Source organism: Pogoniulus pusillus, chromosome 4 (assembly GCF_015220805.1).
Source record: "Pogoniulus pusillus isolate bPogPus1 chromosome 4, bPogPus1.pri, whole genome shotgun sequence".
Lineage (NCBI taxonomy): Eukaryota > Metazoa > Chordata > Aves > Piciformes > Lybiidae > Pogoniulus > Pogoniulus pusillus.
Window position 1 is genome coordinate 48,907,480 of NC_087267.1, and position 22,140 is coordinate 48,929,619.

Here is a 22,140-nt window from a genome sequence, read left to right on the forward strand (position 1 = left end):
TGCTATAACACTGTTGAAGTCTCACCCTAGTGTTGGAGTAGCAACCTCTGCAAACACATATCCTAGCATCATCCAGGCTGCATTTCCTTTTAACACACGGTGAGTGGCCTAAGTACCACAAGGTAGAAAGCACTGCTCAAAATTAAGTGTCCCTTGCTGGCAGTGGCTGGAACAGCATCTCACCGGGCTGAGCTCAGTTTTACTTTATACCAAACAAAGCTAGATGAGAACAGAAAGTCAAGCACAGCTTGGTCTCTGGGGTAACCAAAGAAAACAGACTACATAAGGCTCATGCTGCCATGGGCCAGCAAAACCCAAAGGATCAGTCAGCTGTTAAGGTAATACACACTGAAGCAATCTCCAAAAAGGAATTAGGATTCTAATGAGTGCACTTCCAGGAATAGGAATAGGAGGGTTTACCTTGAACTTCCAGATAAGCCCCAGAATTCAACCAGATCTTCGTCTTCTAACTACATTCCCTATAAAACCATGTAGTGATAATACAGAAGTGAAGGAATACCAACACTGATGCTGTACCTTACATCTAAGATCTAAAATTCAGCATCCAGAAATCTAAAATTCAAACATTTTGATGCCTCAGAAATGCAGTTTGATTCTGAAGTAGATGCTCATGACAGGAAGCAAAGCTTGCACATGAACTGAAGGTTTCATAGAATGGTTTGGGTTGGAAGGGACCTCAAAGCTCAGCCAGTTCCAACCCTCTGCCATAGGCAGGGACACCTCCCACTAGAACAGGTTGCTCAGGGCCTCATCCAGCCTGGCCTTGAACACCTCCAGGGAGGTTTCTTCTGTCAAATTGTGTGACATCAAATGATGTCAGGGCTGAGATTATTTTAATAGTCAAAACGTTGCTTTTGTGTTTTGAGACAGATTTTTGTCTTCAGTAAATCTGCCTCTGATTGTTCAAGACCCAGTAGGTGGATGGAAAAGTTATCCTACTGAGCTGTTAGCTCTAGCAGCATGCAGAGAGCGTTGCTGTGAATATAGCTCACAGTCTGATACACAAATGTTAAACACTGATACACAGCTGTGTCTCTATCAGCTGTCAAAGCAGCAAGCTGGAAATTCAGAGTCAGACATGCGTGAAGCACGTGTATTCTTGTGGGTTTGTTTTTGGAGGAGGGGGTGGTGTATGAAATCATCTGCTGCTCTCAGCATTGCAGCTCATTTGAGCTTCCTCTCAGGGCCCTGCATTCACATACCCCAACCTGACAAAGCAGAGGTGTGTTTCATAAAACAGAAAACTGAGGACCCCCCCCGGCTCTGGCATGGGGTTGGACTTGATGATCTCCTTCAGCCCCTTCCAACCCCTGACATCCTGTGAGCCTGTGACAGCCAAATGGGTCTCTGTGTTTAAGTAACATTCCTATGGCTATGAATCTTGAAAACAAAGTTGAGCAACACCCAACCCAACCAGCACTGAATTGGGCTGTTTGCACTGAGGCTGAAAGAAGCTCTGCTTCTGGTTCCTGAATGCAAGGTCATAGGCTGGGTAGCTTCAGAGGGAGTACTCAACCACCTCCCTGGGCAGCTCACTCCAGTGCCTGACCACTCTTGATGGGAAAAGAATGTTTCCCCATGTCCAGACCAAACCTACCCAGTGGCAGTTTGAGGCCATTCCCTCTTGTTCTATCACTGTTTACCTGTGAGAAGAGACCAGCAGCAGCCTTTCCACAACCTCCTTTCAGGTACCTGTAGACAGCAACAAGGTCTCCCTTCAGCCTTCTCTTTTTCAAGCTACACATCCCCAGCTCCCTCAGTCACTCCTCATCAGATTCATTCTCCAGGCCTTCCCCTAGCTTCTTTGCCCTCCTCTGCACTTGCTCCAGCACCTCCACATCCTGCCCAAAACTGAACACAATACTCGAGGTGTGGCCTGACCAGAGCTGGAGTGGGACACAATCCTCTCCCTACTCCTGCTGGACACAGCATTTCTAATCCAAGCCAGGATGCCACTGGCTTTCTTGGCCACCTGAGCACACTACTTGCTTATGTTGTCTATTACAACCCCCAGATCCTTTTCTGGCAGGCAGCTTTCCAGCCACACTGCCCCAAGCCTGTAGTGTTGCTTGGGGTTGTCATGCCCCAAGTGCAGGCCCTGGCATTTGGCTTTTTTTTTTTTTTTAAGATGGGAAGAGCCCTCCAAGCTCCTCCAGCCCAACCTAGCACCCAGCCCTGTCCAGTCAACCAGACCATGGCACTAAGTGCCCCATCCAGGCTTGGCTTCAACACTTCCAGGGATAGCAACTCCACCACCTCCCTGGGCAGCCCATTCCAATGCCAGTCACTCTCTCTGCCAACAACTTCCTCCTAACATCCAGCCTACACCTCCCCTGGCACAGCTTGAGGCTGTGTCCCCTTATTCTGTCCCTGAATGCCCAGCAGCAGAGCCCAACCCCACCTGGCTACAGCCTCCCATCAGGTAGCTGCAGACAGCAATGACCTCTGCCCTGAGCCTCCTCTTCTGCAGGCTGCACACCCCCAGCTCCCTCAGCCTCTCCTCACAGGGCTATGCTCCAGGCCCTTCACCAGCTTCATCATGCCATTGACATTGGCTCATCAATTCAATCTATCCAAGTCCCTCTGCAGAGCCTCCCTACCCTCCTGCAGATCAACACTGCCACCCAATTTGGTGTCATCTGCAAGCCTACCCATGACACACTCTATGTCTTCATCAAGGTCATCAATAAAGATGTTAAACAGAAGCTCCACAGTAATGGAAACACTGGAGAGATGTATTTATGCTCATACTGAAACCCATAGTTTAGGCAGAAGAACAGCAAAAGGAAAGCCTATTGTTACTACTCCCTGCAGTTCTCATTACCATAAGACACCATATATGTGTCTCTTTATCACAGTATCACAGTATCATCAGGGTTGGAAGAGACCTCACAGATCATCAAGTCCAACCCTTTACCACAGAGCTCAAGGCTAGACCATGGCACCAAGTGCCACGTCCAACCTTGCCTTGAAGTGCCCCAGAGACGGCAACTCCACCACCTCCCCGGGCAGCCCATTCCAGTGTCCAATGACTCTCTCAGGGAAGAACTTTCTCCTCACCTCAAGCCTAAATCTCCCCTGGCGCAGCCTGAGGCTGTGTCCTCTTGTTCTGGCGCTGGCCACCTGAGAGAAGAGAGCAACCTCCTCCTGGCCACAACCACCCCTCAGGTAGTTGTAGACAGCAATAAGATCACCCCTGAGCCTCCTCTTCTCCAGGCTAACCAATCCCAGCTCCCTCAGCCTCTCCTTGTAGGGCTGTGCTCAAGTCCTCTCACCAGCCTCGTCGCCCTTCTCTGGACACGCTCAAGCATCTCAGCGTCCCTTTTAAATTGAGGAGCCCAGAACCTACAGCTGGACAGCTTTTCTACAGGGTGGGGTCTTTTTGCTGTTTTATATCCCATGTCCCCTACATGAGGGTCAGCTATACAAACAACATGCCTTGACACCTCCTTTCATTTCAGCACAGAGAAATAAAACTTGCAACATCCCCTTCGTTGAAACACAAGCTAGGGTGCCGCACCTGGTGCTGGCAAAGCAGCTCCCAGATTCCACAACAATTTTGTGTCTTGTTTTTTTTTCTCCTTTCTTCCTCTCCCAGGGGTGAAACAAAACAATTATCTAAGTCTTTAAGAGAAGCTTTGCTACTTCCCTACCTGGAAGGAGTCTTAGTTCTGCGATTCACATCCCCTGCTCTGCAGTCGATAGGTTGTGAAGACAGAGTATGTATTTATCTGTCTGCCTCCCACAAGCTGAGCACAGATACTTTATCACATCCATCTGGCATTAGAGGTTTTACTCATTTTGCTTCAGCAGGCAGAGAGATTACCAAGGGCAAAGAATTGCCCAGCACTGCTCTGAACAGCATTGCTACTAAAAAGGATATTTATGGGGGTTTTGGACTTTTTCAGAGATGAAGTGAGAGAAGTGCAACTAGAGATGGGAGATGAAAGCATCTTTCCTGCTTTGGTGATCAAACGGAGATACGGCTTAAGAAATTTTAGGGAGAGGAAGAAACATATTAGAAAAGATAAATATTTCTTTTAAAAAATACACCCAAAAAACCCAAACCCTGCAGTGCGCTTCGGTGTGGAGATCAAAACCAGGCCTGGCATTTCGGAAGCAAGAGGAGCAGAGGTCGGCACATGCAGGCAGCACTGACGCCTCCCCTGAGCAGACGCTGGCACGGCATTGGTGTGACGCGGGTGGGACTACAGAAGCACTGAGGCAGCGTTGTGGAGGCAGGGAATGAGCGTGGCCAAGCCAGGAACATATATGAAACAGAATCACTGTATCTTCCTGAAACCTCACCCTCAGAGCTATGCACAGAAATCAATGCAGCTTAATTAGCAGAGTCAGTTAATTGAGACGATCTTACAGACTATCTTACAGCTCAATTTGGCTATTTTACGTGAGGAAATGGAAAGCATCAGTCAGGCTGAGCAGAAAGGTTACTCACAGGTGAGCCAGGCTGTCCGAGGGAAAGGGCGGCCCGGATGCTGTCAGCTCTCCCTCTGTCAGAGCACACCCGAGGCCCGGTAGGCCCTACCAAGCTGGCACAAAGGGTGCTTACGGCGGGGAGCCCTCCTAGGCGGGGACGGTCCTGTCCCTCAGGAGCTTGTCCTCGGCAGCGCCAGGGGACCCTCTGCAGGAACTATGCCGGCGGGGGAGCAGCCCAAGGCGGCGCCCCCCCCAGTGTTTATCCCTTCCTAGACAGAGAGCCGAGAGCCCAGCGCGGGCGCGCAGGCCCCCGGCGCCGGGCGGGCGTTGCGCTCCCTTCGCGCCCGCAGGGCAGGGCGGAGCCGCTCGCTCCCGCCTCTTTTTGAACCCTCCACAATTATATGCCCTGGTTCATGGCTGGGGAAATGCATAAAATACTCTCTTTTCTCTCACAGGTGGTGTGCTGTCCCTTTAGAGCCAGGGCAGGGTCTTCATTCCATGGCTTACCAGAACGTTTTTAGGTCAATTGTCATTTCACTTTGTTCCCAACAGAACAACACAGCCCAATAGCAGTGAAAACCATTGTTGGAGCCCACTGCTGTTTCTGCTTGTGCTTTACCAAAGGCTAGCCTCAGCCTACCAATGCCACAGTTCTTGTGTGGCTAATGGGTTCTGACCACCTGGGAAAGCCTAGCACCTCTGGATAGGAAAGCTCTACTGGCTCCTAAGTCACTTTATTGTGTCCACACGGATAGCCACTCGCCTCACCTCCAAAAGCCAAGTCAGCTCAAGGGGTCTGCAAGGGATCACAGATGTCAGGGATTGGAAGGGACCCAAAGAGATCATTGAGCCTAACCCCCTGCCAGAGCAGGGCCACACGATCTAGCTCAGGGCACACACAACACATCCAGACAGGCCTGCAAAGGCTCCACAGAAGGAGACTCCACAGCCTCTCTGGGCAGCCTGTGCCAGGGCTCTGGGACCCTTACAGTCAAGAAATTCCCCCTTGCATTGAGCTGGAACCTCCTGTGCTGCAGCTTCCACCCATTGCTGCTTGTCCTAGCCCAGGGAGCAGTGAGCAGAGCCTGTCCCCCCCTCCTGACTCTCAGCTATCTACAGACATTTATTAGATCCCCTCTCAGTCTCCTCCTTTCCCAGTCAAAAAGCCTCAGGTCCCTCAGCCTCTCCTCATCAGGCAGTGCTCCAGTCCCCTAAACACCCTCACAGCCATCCACTGGACCTTCTCCAGCACGATACCAGATCTGCTCCAGCTTCCCCCGAGCCCACAGGCCAGATGGCACAGAATGCAGGATGCCTTCCCTCCTCTGGAACAGGAGCAGGCAGAAGAGTCAAAGGCAGAAAACAACCAAAGAGCAGCCCTTGGAAGTTAAAAAGAAGTAACTTTAACAACGAATGAAAGGTATTTAAGGGAAAGGAAGGTTAGAGAGCTGTAAGGGAAGGGAATAGGTGCAGATACATACACAAAACCAGGCTGGCTAGCCATGGGCTGCCCAGAGAGAGATGGAGTCTCCTTGGATGCAGGCCCCAACGGGAGGCAGCAGGACTGGACATGTGGTTAACAGGAGCGGCAAGAGGCCACAGAGGCAAGAGCAAAAGAGTAAGACCTTGACTGCCTCTTAAATAGGGCTGTGGGCAGGAACTGGGAGTGGAATAAACTCTGACCTGGGTGGGGGGGGAGGAGGGAGAGGGTGGTGTCCTGCTGTCAGGAGGGTCCAGGTCTCCCTGGCCACCTGGGTCAGGTTTCCAATCCACTCCCTCACCCTAGGATGGGTTTAACCCAGCACAAATTGGATAATTAAAACCAATTTAATGCAATCTGGTTTGGCACCCACCCGGTTCTAGCAAGCTGTGATCTATACCAGGAGCACCACAACCACCACCTGCTGCAAGCACCTCAGCAAGGAGACCACAGGAAAAAACAGGTCTCTTACCTCATGTCAGACTGACACAGTTGAGGCAATGGCAATGAGACTGACTCTGCTCCTCTCCTCCATCTAGGACAGAATTCTGACCAAGGAAAAAAAGTAAGAAATAAATCCTCCAAGAGGTGAATTGTCATCAGTTCTTTGAGATTGTTACTTGGCATATATTGTAATACTGACAGAAAACAATTCACCCTTCCTAGGCGTTGTCAGAGTCACTAAACCATTTTTATGGTGTCTCCTACTGCTTCAAAACAGCCTGTGCACCAGAAGGACAAGCCAAACACATGGTACTTGTTGCCAACTATTGAAAGGGCAGGAGGAAGGGCTGTGTAGCACATAACATCCAAATGGGAATCAAGCTTTAATAATATCTCTATCTTTCTCTAGAGTCTGTCTTCAACACCACCCCTTCTTGACAGCCTCATTTTATCTGTATAGAGCGCTTTTTATCTTGTGGAGATGAAGCACCAGTGAGCTCAGGGCCCAAGGCACCAGGCATCGTCATTTAAGGGCAGAAATACTGTGCCAGTGCTCTGCAGCTGGAGATGTAGAGCCACATGGCAGCAGTGGGCATCTCAAAGTGCTGCCTCTGCAGCTCCAGAACAGGGATGGTAGCATTTACAGTTACTTAACAACCACTCAAGGCAGAGTGAATAATTTTGACACCAAGGCAGTACTTGCCTCAGTTGTCCCTAAGCTTCTTAAGCTACCCAATCACTTCCAGCATAATGATCTCAAGGACTGAGAAAATAAAACATAACTCCCTGTTATTGCCAGCAACCCACTGCTCCCTTATCCATCCTGGCAGATGGCAATGCTGCCTAGGAGGTGTCTGACCAGTGCAGGTGATTACATGAAGGTAGTGCATACTTTATAGGTAGTTGTAGAGAGCAATGAGGTCTTCCCTGAGCCTCCCCTGCTACAGGCCGCACACCCCCAGCTCCCTCAGCCTCTCCTCACAGGGCTCTGCTCCAGGCCCCTCCCCAGCCTTGCTGCCCTGCTCTCAACACCTTCCAGCACCTCAACATCGCTCTTGAATTGAGGAGCCCAGAACTGGACACAGAACTGAAGGTGTGGCCTGAGCACAGGGGCAGAAGAACCTCCCTTGCCCTGCTGCCCACACTGCTCCTGAGCCAGCCCAGGATGCCATTGGCTCTGCTGCCCACCTGGGCACACTGCTGCCTCCTCTGCAGCTCCTCTCTGCCAGCACCCCCAGGGCCCTCTCTGCCTGGCTGCTCTCAGCCACTGTCCCCAGCCTGTAGTGCTGCTTGGAGTTGTTGTGGCCAAAGTGTAGAACCCTGCACTTGGCCTTGTTCAGTCTCATCCCATGGCCTCTGCCCACTCATCCAGCCTGGCAAGGTCCCTCTGCAGTGCTTGCCCACCCAAGTGCAAGGTCCTGCATCTGAGTCCAGGCAATACCAAGCACCAATTTAGGGTGGGCAGAGCAGCCCTGAGGAGAGGGTCTTGGGAGTGCTGGTGGACCAGAAGCTCAATATGAGCTATCAGTGTACTCTTGCAGCCCAGAGAGCAACCAGATCCTGGGCTGCATCAGGAGAAGTGCGGCCAGCAGGTTGAGAGAAGCAATCCACTCCCTCTACTCCACACTGGTGAGACCCCATCTGGAGTACTGCATCCAGTTCTGGAGCCCCTGGTACAAGAGGGATATGGAGGTGCTGTAACACATCCAGAAAAGGCCCACGAGGATGGTCAGAGAGCTGCAGCACCTCTGGTGAGGAGAGACTGAGGGATTTGGGGCTGTTCAGTATGGAGAGGAGAAGGCTCCCAGGTGATCATATTGTGGCATTCCAGTATCTTAAAGGGGCTACAAGAAATCTGGGAATGGACTTTTTAGGGTGTCAGGTAGTGATAGGACTGGGGGGGAATGGAGCCAAGCTAGAAATGGGTAGATTCAGACTGGATGTTAGGAAGAAGTCCTTCAGTATGAAGGTGGTGAGACACTAGAACAGGTTGCCCTGCGAGGTGGTGGAAACCCCATCCCTGGAGGTGTTTAAGGACAGGCTGGATGAGGCTCTGGACAGCCTGATCCAGTGTGAGGTGTCCCTGCCCATGGCAGGGGGGGTGGCTCTTCCAATCCTGACTGATCCTATTCTATGAGCCTATGCTGCATGTTGAACAGGGACCAGTGGAAGTCCTGTAGAGTTCAGCTCCTTTTCCTTTCAGCACTATTTTGTCGCTGGTGTAACCTGGCATAACTATGACTTGGGCATACTAAATGTGGAATACTGACCATTTCATCTACAAGGGCACACAGAAAGCAGGCTGAAGCCTTTGTATCTTCCATCCTTTAGATGTGAAGGGATGTACTCAGATTACTAAAAACACCAATTCACAGCATCACAGAAACATTCCTGTTGGAAAAGTCCCTAAGTCCAACCTGTGACCCTGTTCCACAAACTTCACCCCTAAACCATATCCCCAAGCACCACATCTTGTAGCAAGCTCAGGATACTGCTGCTGGTCACTCAGAGGGAGTTAGGAAAGTGAGAACACAAAAGGCCTTTTACATACAGAGCTGGCTGCTCTGCTTTCTGATGCTGTATTGCTTTTAGATGCATTTATTTGGAGCAATGGTGCAATCCAGTGGCCAATCTGGAAAGCAACAACACAGTATTGTACAAGCTCTAACCACTGCAAACCCTAAAGGGAGATGCAAGACCACTGAGCCTGCAGAGAAGCAGCAATGAGAGCTCGTAAGAGATTGTGGCAGGTACAGCTGTCCTGACAGCCACAAAAGACAAAGAGAGCTGACAAAGTTCAGCTTGATGCCTTGCAGACACTAATTGGTACCTCTGGGCCCAGAAGGTCCCACCCTGGTTTTGTGTTATTTGGAGATCTCAGCCCTCCTTCTAGTTAGAAAGTGACCACAGTGCACCCTTGACTCTGGGTATAAATGGAGTCCTGCTATGGAGACACTGGGAGTTGGTCTCTGAGCAGCAAGCATGCAGGCAGTCGGATTCCACCCCCTTGGACTGGGATGTCTTCTAAGGAGCCTTTGCCCCACTTTGGTAAGCGGATTTATTTTGGCTACCCAACTTCTGGTTGCATGTCCAGATGGCTAGTTAGAGGTCTGCACCCCAAGACGTTTCATTTATTGGACCTCAGAGATGGAGGTGCTCAAGGCCAGGTTGCATGAGACCTTGAGCAACCTGTTCTAGTGGAAGGTGTCCCTGCCTATGGCAGGGGGTTGGAACTGGATGAGCTTTGAGGTCCCTTCCAGCCTAAATCATTCTATGATCCTATGACCTTCTCCAGACACTGGAGTTGCTATCACCGAGGCTGTGTTTCTGCCCACTGGTGTTAAGTCCCTCTGCTCTGGCTCTGCCCTGTATTGTATAATCCCATCCAGGTGTGTTCCCTGGTGTGCCGGTTTGAGATTAACTGGAATATTTTAACAAGAGAAACTAGATCATTTGCTGTGAAAATAAAAGAATGATGAAGTCTTTATCATTTAGTGGCTTGCTGAGAGGGATAAGAAGCTAAAATGTCAACAGTTTGTCCCATGCTGGTCTGCAACACTGCTCCCTTTCGCTTCTCCTTCAACCTGCTCTAATATCCCTCCTCTAATCTTGACCAACTCCTAACAACGAAAGCCTTGCTGGTTGTTTTGTTTGTCTGTCTGGGAAAGTAGAGGGAGAAAGAGGGGGTAGCTCTGAGCCCCTTCTGGGCAGCTTCCTTTGTCTGGGAGGGAGACTGGATTTCTGTATTGTTTCTAGTCTGTATGTAGCTGTAAGTACATGTACATATATTGTGTATATATTGTGTACATTTTGCTTTGCTGTAAATAGAGCTTCATCTTACTTCCAAGCCATCTGAGCTAACCTGGCAAATTCCAATAGTGGTGGTGGGGAAGAGTTCCTAACCCATCACACCTGGCTTGAGACTGTTTGGACATAAAAGCTCTGTGTAAAATAGACTTTTAAGTATAACCTACCTTAAGTGCCTACCTGTAGGGCATGCAGAGCTGAACATGTGAAACACAAAGAAGCAAAACAGACATCAACCTCCTGTGTCATTCCTGGGGCTCATTCCTCAGCTGACTCGGAGGCTCTTCACCGTCCATGTTGCAGAGAATCTGCACATCTATCCAGAAACAGAAAGCTGCAGCAGTGAAATCGCGCGGTTACAGAAGACAGCTCACGCTTCGCAGGCTACCAAGCAGTGATGCCAAAGGAAAGAAAGTACCAGAAGTGGGGTCCTGAGTCTAGAAAAATAGAACCTGGGGAAGAGTTTGGCAGTTGTTGGGGTCAGCAGTGCAAGTACTGAGCAAAGATGGAGTCCCTGAGCACCTGAACTAAGCACAAGGCACTGCCACAGCAGTCACAACCAGTCTCTGCTGAGCAGCTCAGGAGTTACTGACTGACTCCTACAGAGAAGATGCCTCGAATGGAGTGACCTGAAGTAGCTCTTTCTTTACTGTAAAACCATCTGGTCAAAAATCATTCAATCAGGAGTATTTCACCTTAGTATCATGTGCACCAGTTGTCTGTAAAACCACTGATACAGCTCTTACAACACCATGTCACAGGGAGGGAGAATCAAAGAGCTGAGAGTGCTCAAGATCAGACAAGCTGTAATGTTTCATCTCCCCAAATATCACAGCTATCTGATCACATCCAACACATAATTACTAGGACATGCACTATTGTATTTCTTTAAGAACATCAATATTTAATGAGGATTTCCACCAAGAGGCTGTATTTTTTTGTTTATTTAGGAAACAAGTTGAATTCTGCTGGAATCTCTCTATACGACAGTCGCTTTGGGAGTCAGCAGTGCAGAGACTTCCTGGAAGTGCTACGTACAGAGCAAATCAACACAGCCTTAAAGCCAGTTTCAAGGCAGCTCTCTCACGGACATCAGTTATCAGCTGTGAGACAGAATGTGAGACACGAGGCATCATGTGACATCAAGCAGCACGCTTCTCTTTATTTGCCTTCAAGAACTCTTAAGTCATCGTTAGGCCAAGGAGTGCACTCAAGATGCACAAGGACAAGATTGTGAGAGACTTCCTTATCACTGTACTCTGTGGTGCAATGGTCCACAGCCTCTAGGTTTTTGGTTTGTCTCTTAAAAAGATACGTTTTCACTTTGGCCGAAGTGTCCCCATTCAGAGAACACCCTGCCACCGACAGGGAATCTCGAGAACGTTACAAGTGAACACGCTGATTTGTGATGCTGTTCCACTGAATGGACACTGCCAGCTGGCCTAGGAGCACTGTACACTTGCCAAGTTGTGAACCCTTAGGTTTACAAAGACAGAAGGAAATCTGACTGCAGAGTGGAAGGGAGAAGTGGTTGTGGTTTCTCCCTCCCTGCAGCAGATTCCTGCCTGCCTGTAAACTTGCGTTTCTGTACTTCAGAAGGGCTGAGATGAGCACAAGACAGGTTCTGTCCTAGACACGTGGCTCACCCACAGTCCGACTCAGCACCTTAGCAACTTTCAGATGCACTACGCGAAGCCGAGGCTTGTCTCCCAGTGCCTTTCACATGATGCTCTGTCTGGTCGCATCCACACTGTACGCTGATGAACTGGAACAGCCTCGGCCAAAGTCGATAAAAATGCCTTCAGAATCAGAGTCAATCGACTCCAAAATCTGATCCACTATGTTCTCAGGGCTGGAAGAGGGAATGGGAATCAAGGAAGGGTCCCTGTCCACCTCAAAGGATCTATGTGGGTCATCCATTGAGTGGAAGAGTCCTTTTTGTTGCTCAACTGTGCTGAGTTTGCTGGAACACTGTACTGACCCAGCATTGGGCCTCTCCTGGTCTCCGGACAGCGAGCTTTTTGTGGCCATCATGGAGCTCTTGGAGCCATTGTCCATGATGGTGGTGAGGTTGGAGTACCCCTGAAGCTCCAGGCAGGAGGTCATTTCTGAGACGGAGTGCCTTCGGATGCCCGTGCCGTTGGCAGCCATGCCCTCGGTTTCGTACTCGGCCACTGGCGTCAGCAGCGGATTGTTGTAGCTTTTGGACCGCACCACAGGGTTCTTGGTGAGGATGTCACCCGATTTGGAACGCCTGAAGAACCGCTTCTCTGTCAACACAGAAAGACCCAGAGTAACGCCCGCAACGCCTGCTGCTCTCCTGGTACTAGTGATCACAAACGCTGCAACGCAAGTCAATGCCTGAACATTTGTAAGCCCTTCCTGAACGCCAGGAAACTCTGACAGGAGAAGACACTCTACTGTCTTGCCAGGGCTATAGTCAGAGTCACAGATTTCTTTAGCATGCCCAAGACCCCAAACCTACCTTTACAAGTAATCGCTGAGATACCCTTATAGCCATACGACTTCAGCAGTAAATGCAGGAGAAGTAACAAGCAATTGCAAATGCTTTCTTTAGGACAGAAAGTGCTGTTCTGTTTGTGTTCAGGATAGGAAGGTCATCACTTATTTCTAGTAGTTGAAATTCAAGTTTTCTACCCAGCCTGGGAAAATCAGGTCTCTTCAAACTTGAAGCACAAGGATTAAGGCAGACAATCTTACTAATTATTCTGGGAAAAATTAAGATTCAAAGCATCATTCAAAGACCACACAAGAGGAGCACAGTGGAGTGCCTGGAAACGTTAACTGGCGGGCAGCACCCACAGCAAGCATTTCAGACAACATCGCTGCACCCAATCCAGCAGTCAGCGTGAAGGCTGCTGTTAGCCGACGCCGAGCAGCAGGTGGCAGCAGGTCAGCACCGAGATGCCCCAGCAGTGGTTTCGGGCTGGAGCTAGATCAAAACGAGCATCATGCGAGTTTTTCTGCAAACCTCGGCACTCAGACTCACTCGTGCTAAAGCAAAGAAGTGGCATGAATAATAGGTCTCACTTTTGAAACTTTCTTCCTGCTACTCTCGCTTTGCCATCCCTGTGAAAGGGGCATGGCTGGAAAAGTCCCACTCTGGAAGTCAATCTCTACCACTGCCTTTAAACCAGTACCAGCTGCTTTGAACGCCTAAAGGAAGACACTGGTATACACTCCCCCAGCAAACCACACACTTTCCTTTACAAGCGACGCTCCCTCCTAAAATCACACTGTGTCTAATTCCATGCTTCCCTGGACACGCGTTCCAATCTGATGCTGAAGAACTGAAAAAGCCAGTTTCTAGACTTAACACTGTATTTTGCAGTTGGGTCCACCTTGGCAGCAAAATCAGCCCAACCAAGTTCACTTTCGGACTTTTTCTTTGCTAAGAGTTTGACCTGGCAAACAGAAAAGGTTGCTTGGGGCTTGCCCTGTCACAGGAACTCCAACTTTTTGGCCACACCGAGGCTCAGATGAAAATGAAGGCTGTGTGCACTGGCCAGACAGGAAAAGAAAGAGGTCACAAGATCACAGGATGTTAGGGGCTGGAAGGGACCCAAAGAGATCATCAAGTCCAACCCCTCTGCCAGAGCAGGACCATACAATCTAGCTCGGGACACACAGGGACACATCCAGACAGGTCTCCAGAGAAGGAGACTCCACAACTTGTCTGGGCAGCCTGTGCCAGTGCTCCGTGACACTTACAGTGAAGAAGTTCCTCCTCATGTTGAGGTGGAACTTCCTGTGCTGTACTTTACATCCATTTCCCCTTGTCCTATCACAGGGCACAACTGAGAAGAGCCTGTCCCCTCTCACGTGACACCCAGCCCTCAGATATTTATAAACAAGCATTGATTAGAGGCCCAAGGTCAGTGGCCTCCACAGTCCCAAGACCAGTGTGTCGCAGCTTTAAGTCACATTAGCTAAATGGCTGGACAAGAGCTAGGTGCATTACCTTGAAAGCAGCACAGATGTATGTACTTAGCTGCCCTGGATCAAGGCTCAGGGGTACTGCTACAAATCTGCACCTCAGACTGCTCTAAGGGGATATGCCTGGTCTACCAAATCTACCTATCTTCTGCAGCCATATAATGCAACATTCATTTCTTAACAGCCCATTTCATTGGAGTTTTACTCCCTTTGGGTACTACATTTTTTCTGTCCTGACATACAGAAGCTTGCATTCAGAAAATATCAATCTGGGGCTCCATTTAAGTGCTTGTGGCCTTTCAATAGTAAGCAGTGAGTACAAAGGAGTAATCCCAAACCATTTTTCATAAATAGCTGGCCTTTATTTGCTCATTCAGGTAGACCAGATTTGTTTCTTAAATGCCTGCTGCAACACAGTCATTCTTCCATTCAGCTCCCTTACTGACCATATCTGGCAAGTGAATGAATTAAACTACCTGCAGAGAACACACAACTCAGCAGCATGACCTGGACAGGCTGGAGAGCTGGGTGGGGAGAAACCTCATGAAACTCAGTGAGGGCAGGTGTAGAGCCCTGCATCTGGGGAAGAACAACCCCACGGACCAGCGCAGGCTGGGGGCTGGCCTGCTGGAAAGCAGCTCTGGGGAAAAGAACCCCAGAGTGCTGGTGGACAAGTTCACCATGAGCCAGCAACATGCTCCTGCAGACAAGGTCAATGGTATCCTGGGGTCCATTATGAAGGGCCAGGTTCAGGGAGGTTCTTTTCTCCATCTATGCTGTCCTGGTGAGACCGCATCTAGAGTACTGCATCTAGATATGGGCTTCCCAGTTTAAGGACAAGGAACTGCTGGAGACAATCCAACAGATGGCCACTAAGATGATGAGGGCAGTGGAACATTGACCTTATGAAGTAAAGCTGAGAGAGCTGAGTCTGTTTAGCCTGGAAAAGAGGTGACTGAGGGAGGGTCTCATTAATTACTTAATCTTATAAATATCTAAAGGAGGATAGAGCCAGACTCTTCTCAGTGGTGTCCAGTGACAGCACAAGGGGCAATGGTGAAACACAGAGTGCTCCATATAAGCATATGGGGGGCAGAGGACTGGAACAGGTTTTTCAGAGAGTCTGCCAGAGGTATTCCAAAGCTGCCTGGACATGTTCCTGTGTGATTAACCTCAGTCGATCCTGCTCTGGCAGGTGGTTGGACTAGATGATCTTTGAAGCTCTCTTCCAATCCCTACCATACTTTGATCTTTGCACACTAATCAAGAGACTCCTCAGAACTCTAGAAAAGGCTTCCTGCACCCTCATCTCACTGTCCACAATGCATCATGTGTAAAAGCTCTCTCATTAAAAGGTAGAATGGAAATGCTGAGCATACTCTAGATTCACAGATTTCTTACTGAGCACCATTATGATGATCTGTTTTCATCTTCTGACACTGGCAAGTTCACTGTGACTTCGCACACTGCAAGAGGTATGGTCTTAGGAAAGGAGCCTGACTGGCAAATCTCCTCTTGTCTGGACCCCAGCCCTGCATGGACCAAGGATTTGGTGAAGCCCTCTGTGCTGTGCCAAATCAAACCTCTGTTACTCTTACCCAAGATACAAGACGAGTGTGTGAAGGGTCCGTCACTGGAATACAGCCCATAGGTGCCCAGGTAAGGAGAAATGACTTTTTGGATCAGGGACTCCAGTTTCAAATAATCTTCAGTCACTCCTTTTGACTCATGAACCCCCTGAAAGACAGAAAACACCCAAGATGAGAACTGTCCCCTCCAACCACAAGCTTTCCTTGCTCGCCATGGCAAGCAGAGAGGCAGCAACCATTTCCACCAAGTTATACACCAAAGGTACACCATGATGTGATACTGCTTTGTTACTACACCTGACTCCTCTTACTGTAAAGCCAAGAGGTGCAAGCTGAATCAGAGAAGATTCACCATGCAGGTACTGCACAAATGGGAAATACTGTACCCAGAAGGGTAGAAAGGATGACCCTGGGAACTACCAATCTGTCAGCCTCTGTGCCTGGAAAAATCATGGAACAGATCCTCTTGGAAGTTATGTGAATGAGACATGGATTCAGTTGGTGGACTGTTTGGTGGATAAAGAACTGGCTGGATTGTTGCATGCAGTGGGTAGCAGTTAATGGCTTGATGCCCATATGGAGATTGGTGACAGGTGGTATCCCTAAGGGGTCCACACTGGGATTAGTGCTGTTTAATGTCTTTATCAGTGATAGAGACAGTGGGACTGAGTGCACCTCAGTAACTTTTCAGCTGACACCAAGGTGAGTGGTGCAGTCTATGCTAGAGGGACAGGATGTCATCCAGAGGGACCTGGGTCAGCTAGAGAAGTGGCCCCAGGTGAACCTCAGGAGGTTCAACAAGGCCACGTACAAGGTCCTGCACCTGTGACAGAGCAATCCTTGGTATCAGTAACAGGCTGGGGGATGATGTGGTAAAGAGCAGCCTTGCAGAAAGAACTGGGACTACTGGTGGATGAGAAGCTGGGCATGAGCCAGTGATGTGCACTTGTGGTCCAGAGGATCAATCACATCCTGGGCTGCATCAAAAGAAGCATGGCCAGCAGACTGAGAGAGGTGATTCTGCCACTCTGCTCTGGTGGGATAGCAAAACAAGGGACCCTGAAAACAAGAAGGACATCGACCTATAGAGTGTCCAGATGAAGGCCGCAAATATGATCAGAGTGCTGGGATACCTCTCTTACAAGAACAGGCTGAGAGTTGGGCTTGCTCAGCCTGGAGAAGTGTCCAAGGAGACCTTACATCAGCCTTCCAGTACCTGAAGGGGGCCTAACAGCAAATCTGAGGAGGGACAGTTTACAACAGCATGTAGCACTACAGCACTACAAACTACAGAAGAGCAGATTTAAACTTGATCATAGAACCATAGAATCAGGCAGGTTGGAAGAGACCTCCAAGCTCATCCAGCCCAACCTAGCACCCAGCCCTATCCAGTCAAGCAGACCATGGCACTAAGTGCCCCATCCAGGCTTGGCTTCAACACCTCCAGGCACGGTGTGATGGTTTGGGTGTTCCCTGCCCCCCCCCACTTTAGAAATCACCCAGACTGGACTCAGCCGACTCTGGAAATATGAATGCAGCTTATATTTACAGCTGGCACAATATACAAGCAGATAGTTACAGTATGCACAGTTATAGACAGAAATATTCAAGGTAAAAGGTAATACAGAAACACAACAGCCCTCCCAGAAACCTAAGTCCCCAGGAGGGGCTCCCAACCGCCCCTTCACCTTCCCCCTACCCCTCTCAACCTTACCCCAGTCCCAAGGGAGAATGGAGGTTCAGTCAGGGGGTTAGGAAGCAAAGTGGATTAGCCCAAAATGGAGGGTGAGGTTAGAGAGATGCAGCTCAGCCAGCAGCCCCAGCAAGAGTGGTGCCGAGCGTCTTATCTATGTTTTGACTTATGTTTTTATACATCTCAGCAAGCCTATGAGTGAAGTAGACATAACCACTGTTTTCTTTACACAGCCTGTAATCTAGTTCTTCTCACTAAAACATTCTAGCCTGCTTCAAACTAGCACACACAGCCACTCCACCACCTCCCTGGGCAGCCCATTCCAATGCCAATCACTCTCTCTGACAACAACTTCCTCCTAACATCCAGCCTAGACCTCCCCTGGCACAGCTTGAGACTCTGTCCCCTTCTTCTGTTGCTGGTTGCCTGGCAGCAGAGCCCAACCCCACCTGGCTACAGCCTCCCTGCAGGCAGCTGCAGGCAGCAATGAGCTCTGCCCTGAGCCTCCCCTGCTACAGGCCGCACACCCCCAGCTCCCTCAGCCTCTCCTCACAGGGCTCTGCTCCAGGCCCCTACCAGCCTTGATGCCCTTTTTCATTTGGTGTCAGTTCACCTTAATTTATCTCTCCCAGCTGCACCTTCCAGCACCTCAACATCTCTCTGCAGTGGAGGAGCCCAAAACTGGACACAGCACTCCAGGGGTGGCCTGAGCAGTGCTGATCACAGGGGCACAAGAACCTCCCTTGTCCTGCTGCCCACACTGCTCCTGAGCCAGCCCAGGATGCCATTGGCTCTGCTGCCCACCTGGGCACTGCTGCCTCCTCTGCAGCTCCTCTCTGCCAGCACCCCCAGGGCCCTCTCTGCCTGACTGCTCTCAGCCACTCTGTCCCCAGCCTGTAGCTGCTTGGGGTTGTTGTGGCCAAAGTGTAGAACCCTGTACTTGGCCTTGTTCAATCCCATCCCATGGCCTCTGCCCACCCATCCAGCCTGGCCAGGTCCCTCTGCAGGGCTTTCCTACCCTCCAACAGCTCCACAGCTGCTCCTGGCTTGGTGTCCTTTCCCACCCAGTGCATTCTTTGTGAAAGCTCAGAAAGAGGCAGTAGGACATTTAAATGCAGACAGGTGCATCCTGCTTATAGGAAAGGCACTCAGGGAGGATGTGATCTGTGGAGATGAATTGAAAACATCCCTGGGCTTTTTGTTCTTGCAGTTGTGTACTGAGCTCCCTGAAGAACTGCTGCCCAGTGCTGCACCAGTAGCTGGTGCCACAGGGTGTCTCTGCCCTCTAAGAAATACCAACAGGGTTCAGAAAAAAGGAGAACTTGTCCAGAAACACTTCTTCCAGAGTAATTTCGACGAGCAGTACTGACAGTGCAGAGGCTTGTGTCCCTTGCCCTGCACTCGCCAATACCCAGGCACAAGTCACATTGTAACTAGCGCGGTAAGAGTCGCACGCAGGCAAAACCTTTTGTCCTTAACCATTAACTCTGCATTTCTGCTGACACGTGGGGCTGATGAGGCTGCAGAAGCGACAGGAAAACCCAGTGGAGCTGCAATCTTCCTCCCACTTAGAGCTGCAATGCATTTTCTGTACACTCATGTACACAGGACTCTTCTTGCAACCCAAAGTAAATTCATGTTTTAGTGTGTTGCTATGTGGCCATGCAGTTGAGGCATCTTGTTGCAGAATTAAGCTCCTAAATGTTATACTCGGCAAGAATTTTGCCTGAGTAGCAAAATGGCAGATTGCATAACTGTCCTGGGTTAACCCAGCCTGCTCTCACAAGCCCCCTTCTCTCACACACACTCACAGAATTAACCAGGCTGGAAAAGACCTTCGAGATCATCAAGTCCAACCTAACACCTTCTATTTAACTAACCCATGGCACTAAGTGCCTCATCCAGCCTCCTTTTAAACACCTCCAGGGATGGTGACTCCACCACCTCTCCAAGCAGCCCATTCCAATGGCAAATCACTCTTTCTTTCTGCCTCTACTCAGAGCTGGGAGGGAGAGCAGCACAAAAGCCCTCTGGGTTGAGACAAGGGGAGTTTAACAAGATGTAAGCTACCTAGCCCTATTTGCGGAGGAGCGCAGCAAAGTGCAGAAGCAGAAGCCAGCGACCTCCCCTAACAGCTGACCTGCAGCCCACCCGGTGGAACAGATCAACACCCCAAACCTGGAAACCAAAAGCAGCAACTGGAACAGCGAATCTCTCATGTTTCAACCTGAACTTAGGGCCTGTGATACTTTACTCCAGCCAGCACTCTCATTTTGCAGCTGGCATGACAGCAGCATGGTACCAAACATCATCAGCTAATTCAACCTGACAATAACAGGTCCTGAACTACCTGAAAAAGAAGTATGTCAGGGTGAAAGCCTCCAAGTGCAGATCAAGTGAACAAAAGTGCAACGTTTCCTTCCACTTGTGAAAGGATTCTGATGTTCAGGATGTATTCGCTGCTCAGCATGATTCTCCAGCCAGTGTCTGTGGGTGGCTATCAGCCTGCCACCTCATTCCTGAGTGCCTTACTTCCCCTTTTGGCTGCAGTGCTGTCTGAATGCCACTTGCTGTTACTTGACAAAGAAATCACAGTCACAGAATGACAGGGACTGGAAGGGACCTCCAAAGCTCAGCCCATCCAACCCCCCTGCAGAACAGGATCTCCTATACCAGATCACACAGGAACACATCCAGGCAGGGAGACTCCACAACCCCCCTGGGCAGCCTGTTCCAGGACTTTGTCACCCTCACAGGGAAAAAAATCCTCATGTTTACAGGAAACTTCCTCTGCCTCAACTTCCACCCATTGTCCCTGGTCCTGTCACTGGGCATCCCCCAGCAGAGCCTGGCTCCAGCCTCCTGGCACTCACCCTGCATATATTTATAACCACTGATGAGGTCACCCCTCAGTGTCCTCCTCTCCCAGCAGCACAGCCCCAGCTCCCTCAGCCTCTCCTCTTAAGAGAGATGTTCCATTCCCTTCTTCACCTTAGTGGCTCTGCACTGGACTCTCTGTGTTCCTCCTGAAAAATGATGACTGGGAAACAAATAATGGCCAACAGAGTGGACAGAACTTGGGTTCCAGTTCAGCAGGTTTCAAATAATGTTTGCAGGTGTGCTGTGTCCTGTATAACTTTGGGAGAGTCACAAGTACAGGTATGAACAGGACACATGAAGGGAATGAGAAAGCTTGCAAAGTGGCATCAGAAGGAGCCCACAGCTATCCAAACACTTTACCTTAGACAAAAACAAGACAGGAATCGCTCAGAAGACTTAGTGAAGTGCCTGTGTGCTTTCCAAGCGCTGTCTGCCGATGCTAGAGAAAGCATTTCAAACGATAAAAGGGTCTTAATTTGTATCACGTTGAGATCTGTTCCAAGGTTTCCCCTCCTGTCTTGATGGGATTTAGCCAAGATCTTCTCAGCCTTCAGAAGGACAACATCCTTGCTACCTCACTATATATTCATGGCTGCGTCAAGCTCATAACCCAGTGGCAAAGGCCAGCACGTTAGGCCATCTGCTCCAGGCTCCCACACCAGCTGCATCTACCTTGATGAATGCAGTCTGAGCTGCACTCTACCTTGACTGCTGCTCTGACAGGGGATATAGGCACACTTCCAGCAGCTTTGTGGGGTTGTGCTAGGCTCCTGAGGTGAAAACTGGACCCCCAGGCTCCAGATGCTGTGACACACCTTCATCACAGGGCCAGGGAGCAGCTGTGCTAGGGCACGAACAGATTCAGCTCACCCCTGCAGGTGGTGTGCCTGGGGAGCCTCTGTCTTGCCACTCCAAAGAAACACTTTCTTGCCTCAAAATCCCCACTCTTCAATCACCTGCACTACCTTCTTCTTCAGTCCTGTCCACAAACTTCAGTCTTGCTCTCCCAAGAGGGCAATATTCATCTCCACCCACCTGTTCACTTCAGCCTCTTTTCATTCCCACCTTTGAAGAGGAGGCCACAAAATACCACCTTTGCAGTGTAAACCCACCCATTGTTATCAAAGCCTGCCATTGGCCTTATTCCTCAGCTCTCCCACGATCCACAGAATGCTTTACCAACCAGACAGAACAGTCACAGAACATCTGGTGTCTGCTGGAGCCATGGTGACTCCTGTCCTGCCCCTTGGCACAAACGTGCTGTGGACACCTGTGACTTCCTTCCTGCACTGGCTACTGTCCCAGGCCTTCCTGCAGGGATCCGATGGGGCACTTCCCTCGAGCCATTTTCTCAGTGTGGAGCTCTGGGAGACCAAGAGTGTAACAGGCTGCAGATAATGTCCTGGACTTAAAACAATAATGTTTTTCCTGCATTTCTCTCTGCTGTGTTATTCAACAATGAACATCCTCCAGGCCTCTGTATATCCTGATACTCAGCTTGCCAAACCCAAACTCTGCCTATAACCTGAGCAACACCATCACTCACCAAATGCCCCAGCCCAAGCGACCCAGAAGAGTGTCTGCAGGCTCAGAGCAAGCTAGAGCCACCTCTGCCTGGCTGCAGCTCCTGCCCAGGGGCAGAGTGGCACTGCACTGCAGGCACTGTGTGCCACTCACTGTGTTGGTTTGAGGCTAATTGGAATATTTTGATGAGAGAAACTAGATCCTTGTCTGTGAATAGAAAACAATAGTGATGTCTGCATCACTCATAGGTTCTGCTGAGGGATATAAACCCAAAAGACATAAACAAAGGCAGTTAGCATCTGTGGCTG

General features: G+C 49.9%; 1 protein-coding gene across 10 annotated transcripts in view; it reads right to left on the minus strand.

Annotated features, from left to right (window-relative positions):
- Nucleotides 1-11,067: 11,067 nt before the first annotated feature.
- The window catches only part of PRR5 (proline rich 5), a 95,210-nt gene continuing 84,137 nt past the window's right edge, over nt 11,068-22,140 (minus strand). For all 10 annotated transcript variants that reach the window (XM_064142851.1, XM_064142856.1, XM_064142852.1 and 7 more), the window contains 2 exons: nt 15,745-15,883; nt 11,068-12,459 (listed from right to left, as the gene is read on the minus strand). In XM_064142851.1, the coding sequence (XP_063998921.1) occupies nt 11,909-12,459; nt 15,745-15,883 (690 nt within the window). In that variant the 3' untranslated portion in view covers nt 11,068-11,908. The remainder of the gene's footprint in view (nt 12,460-15,744; nt 15,884-22,140) is intronic.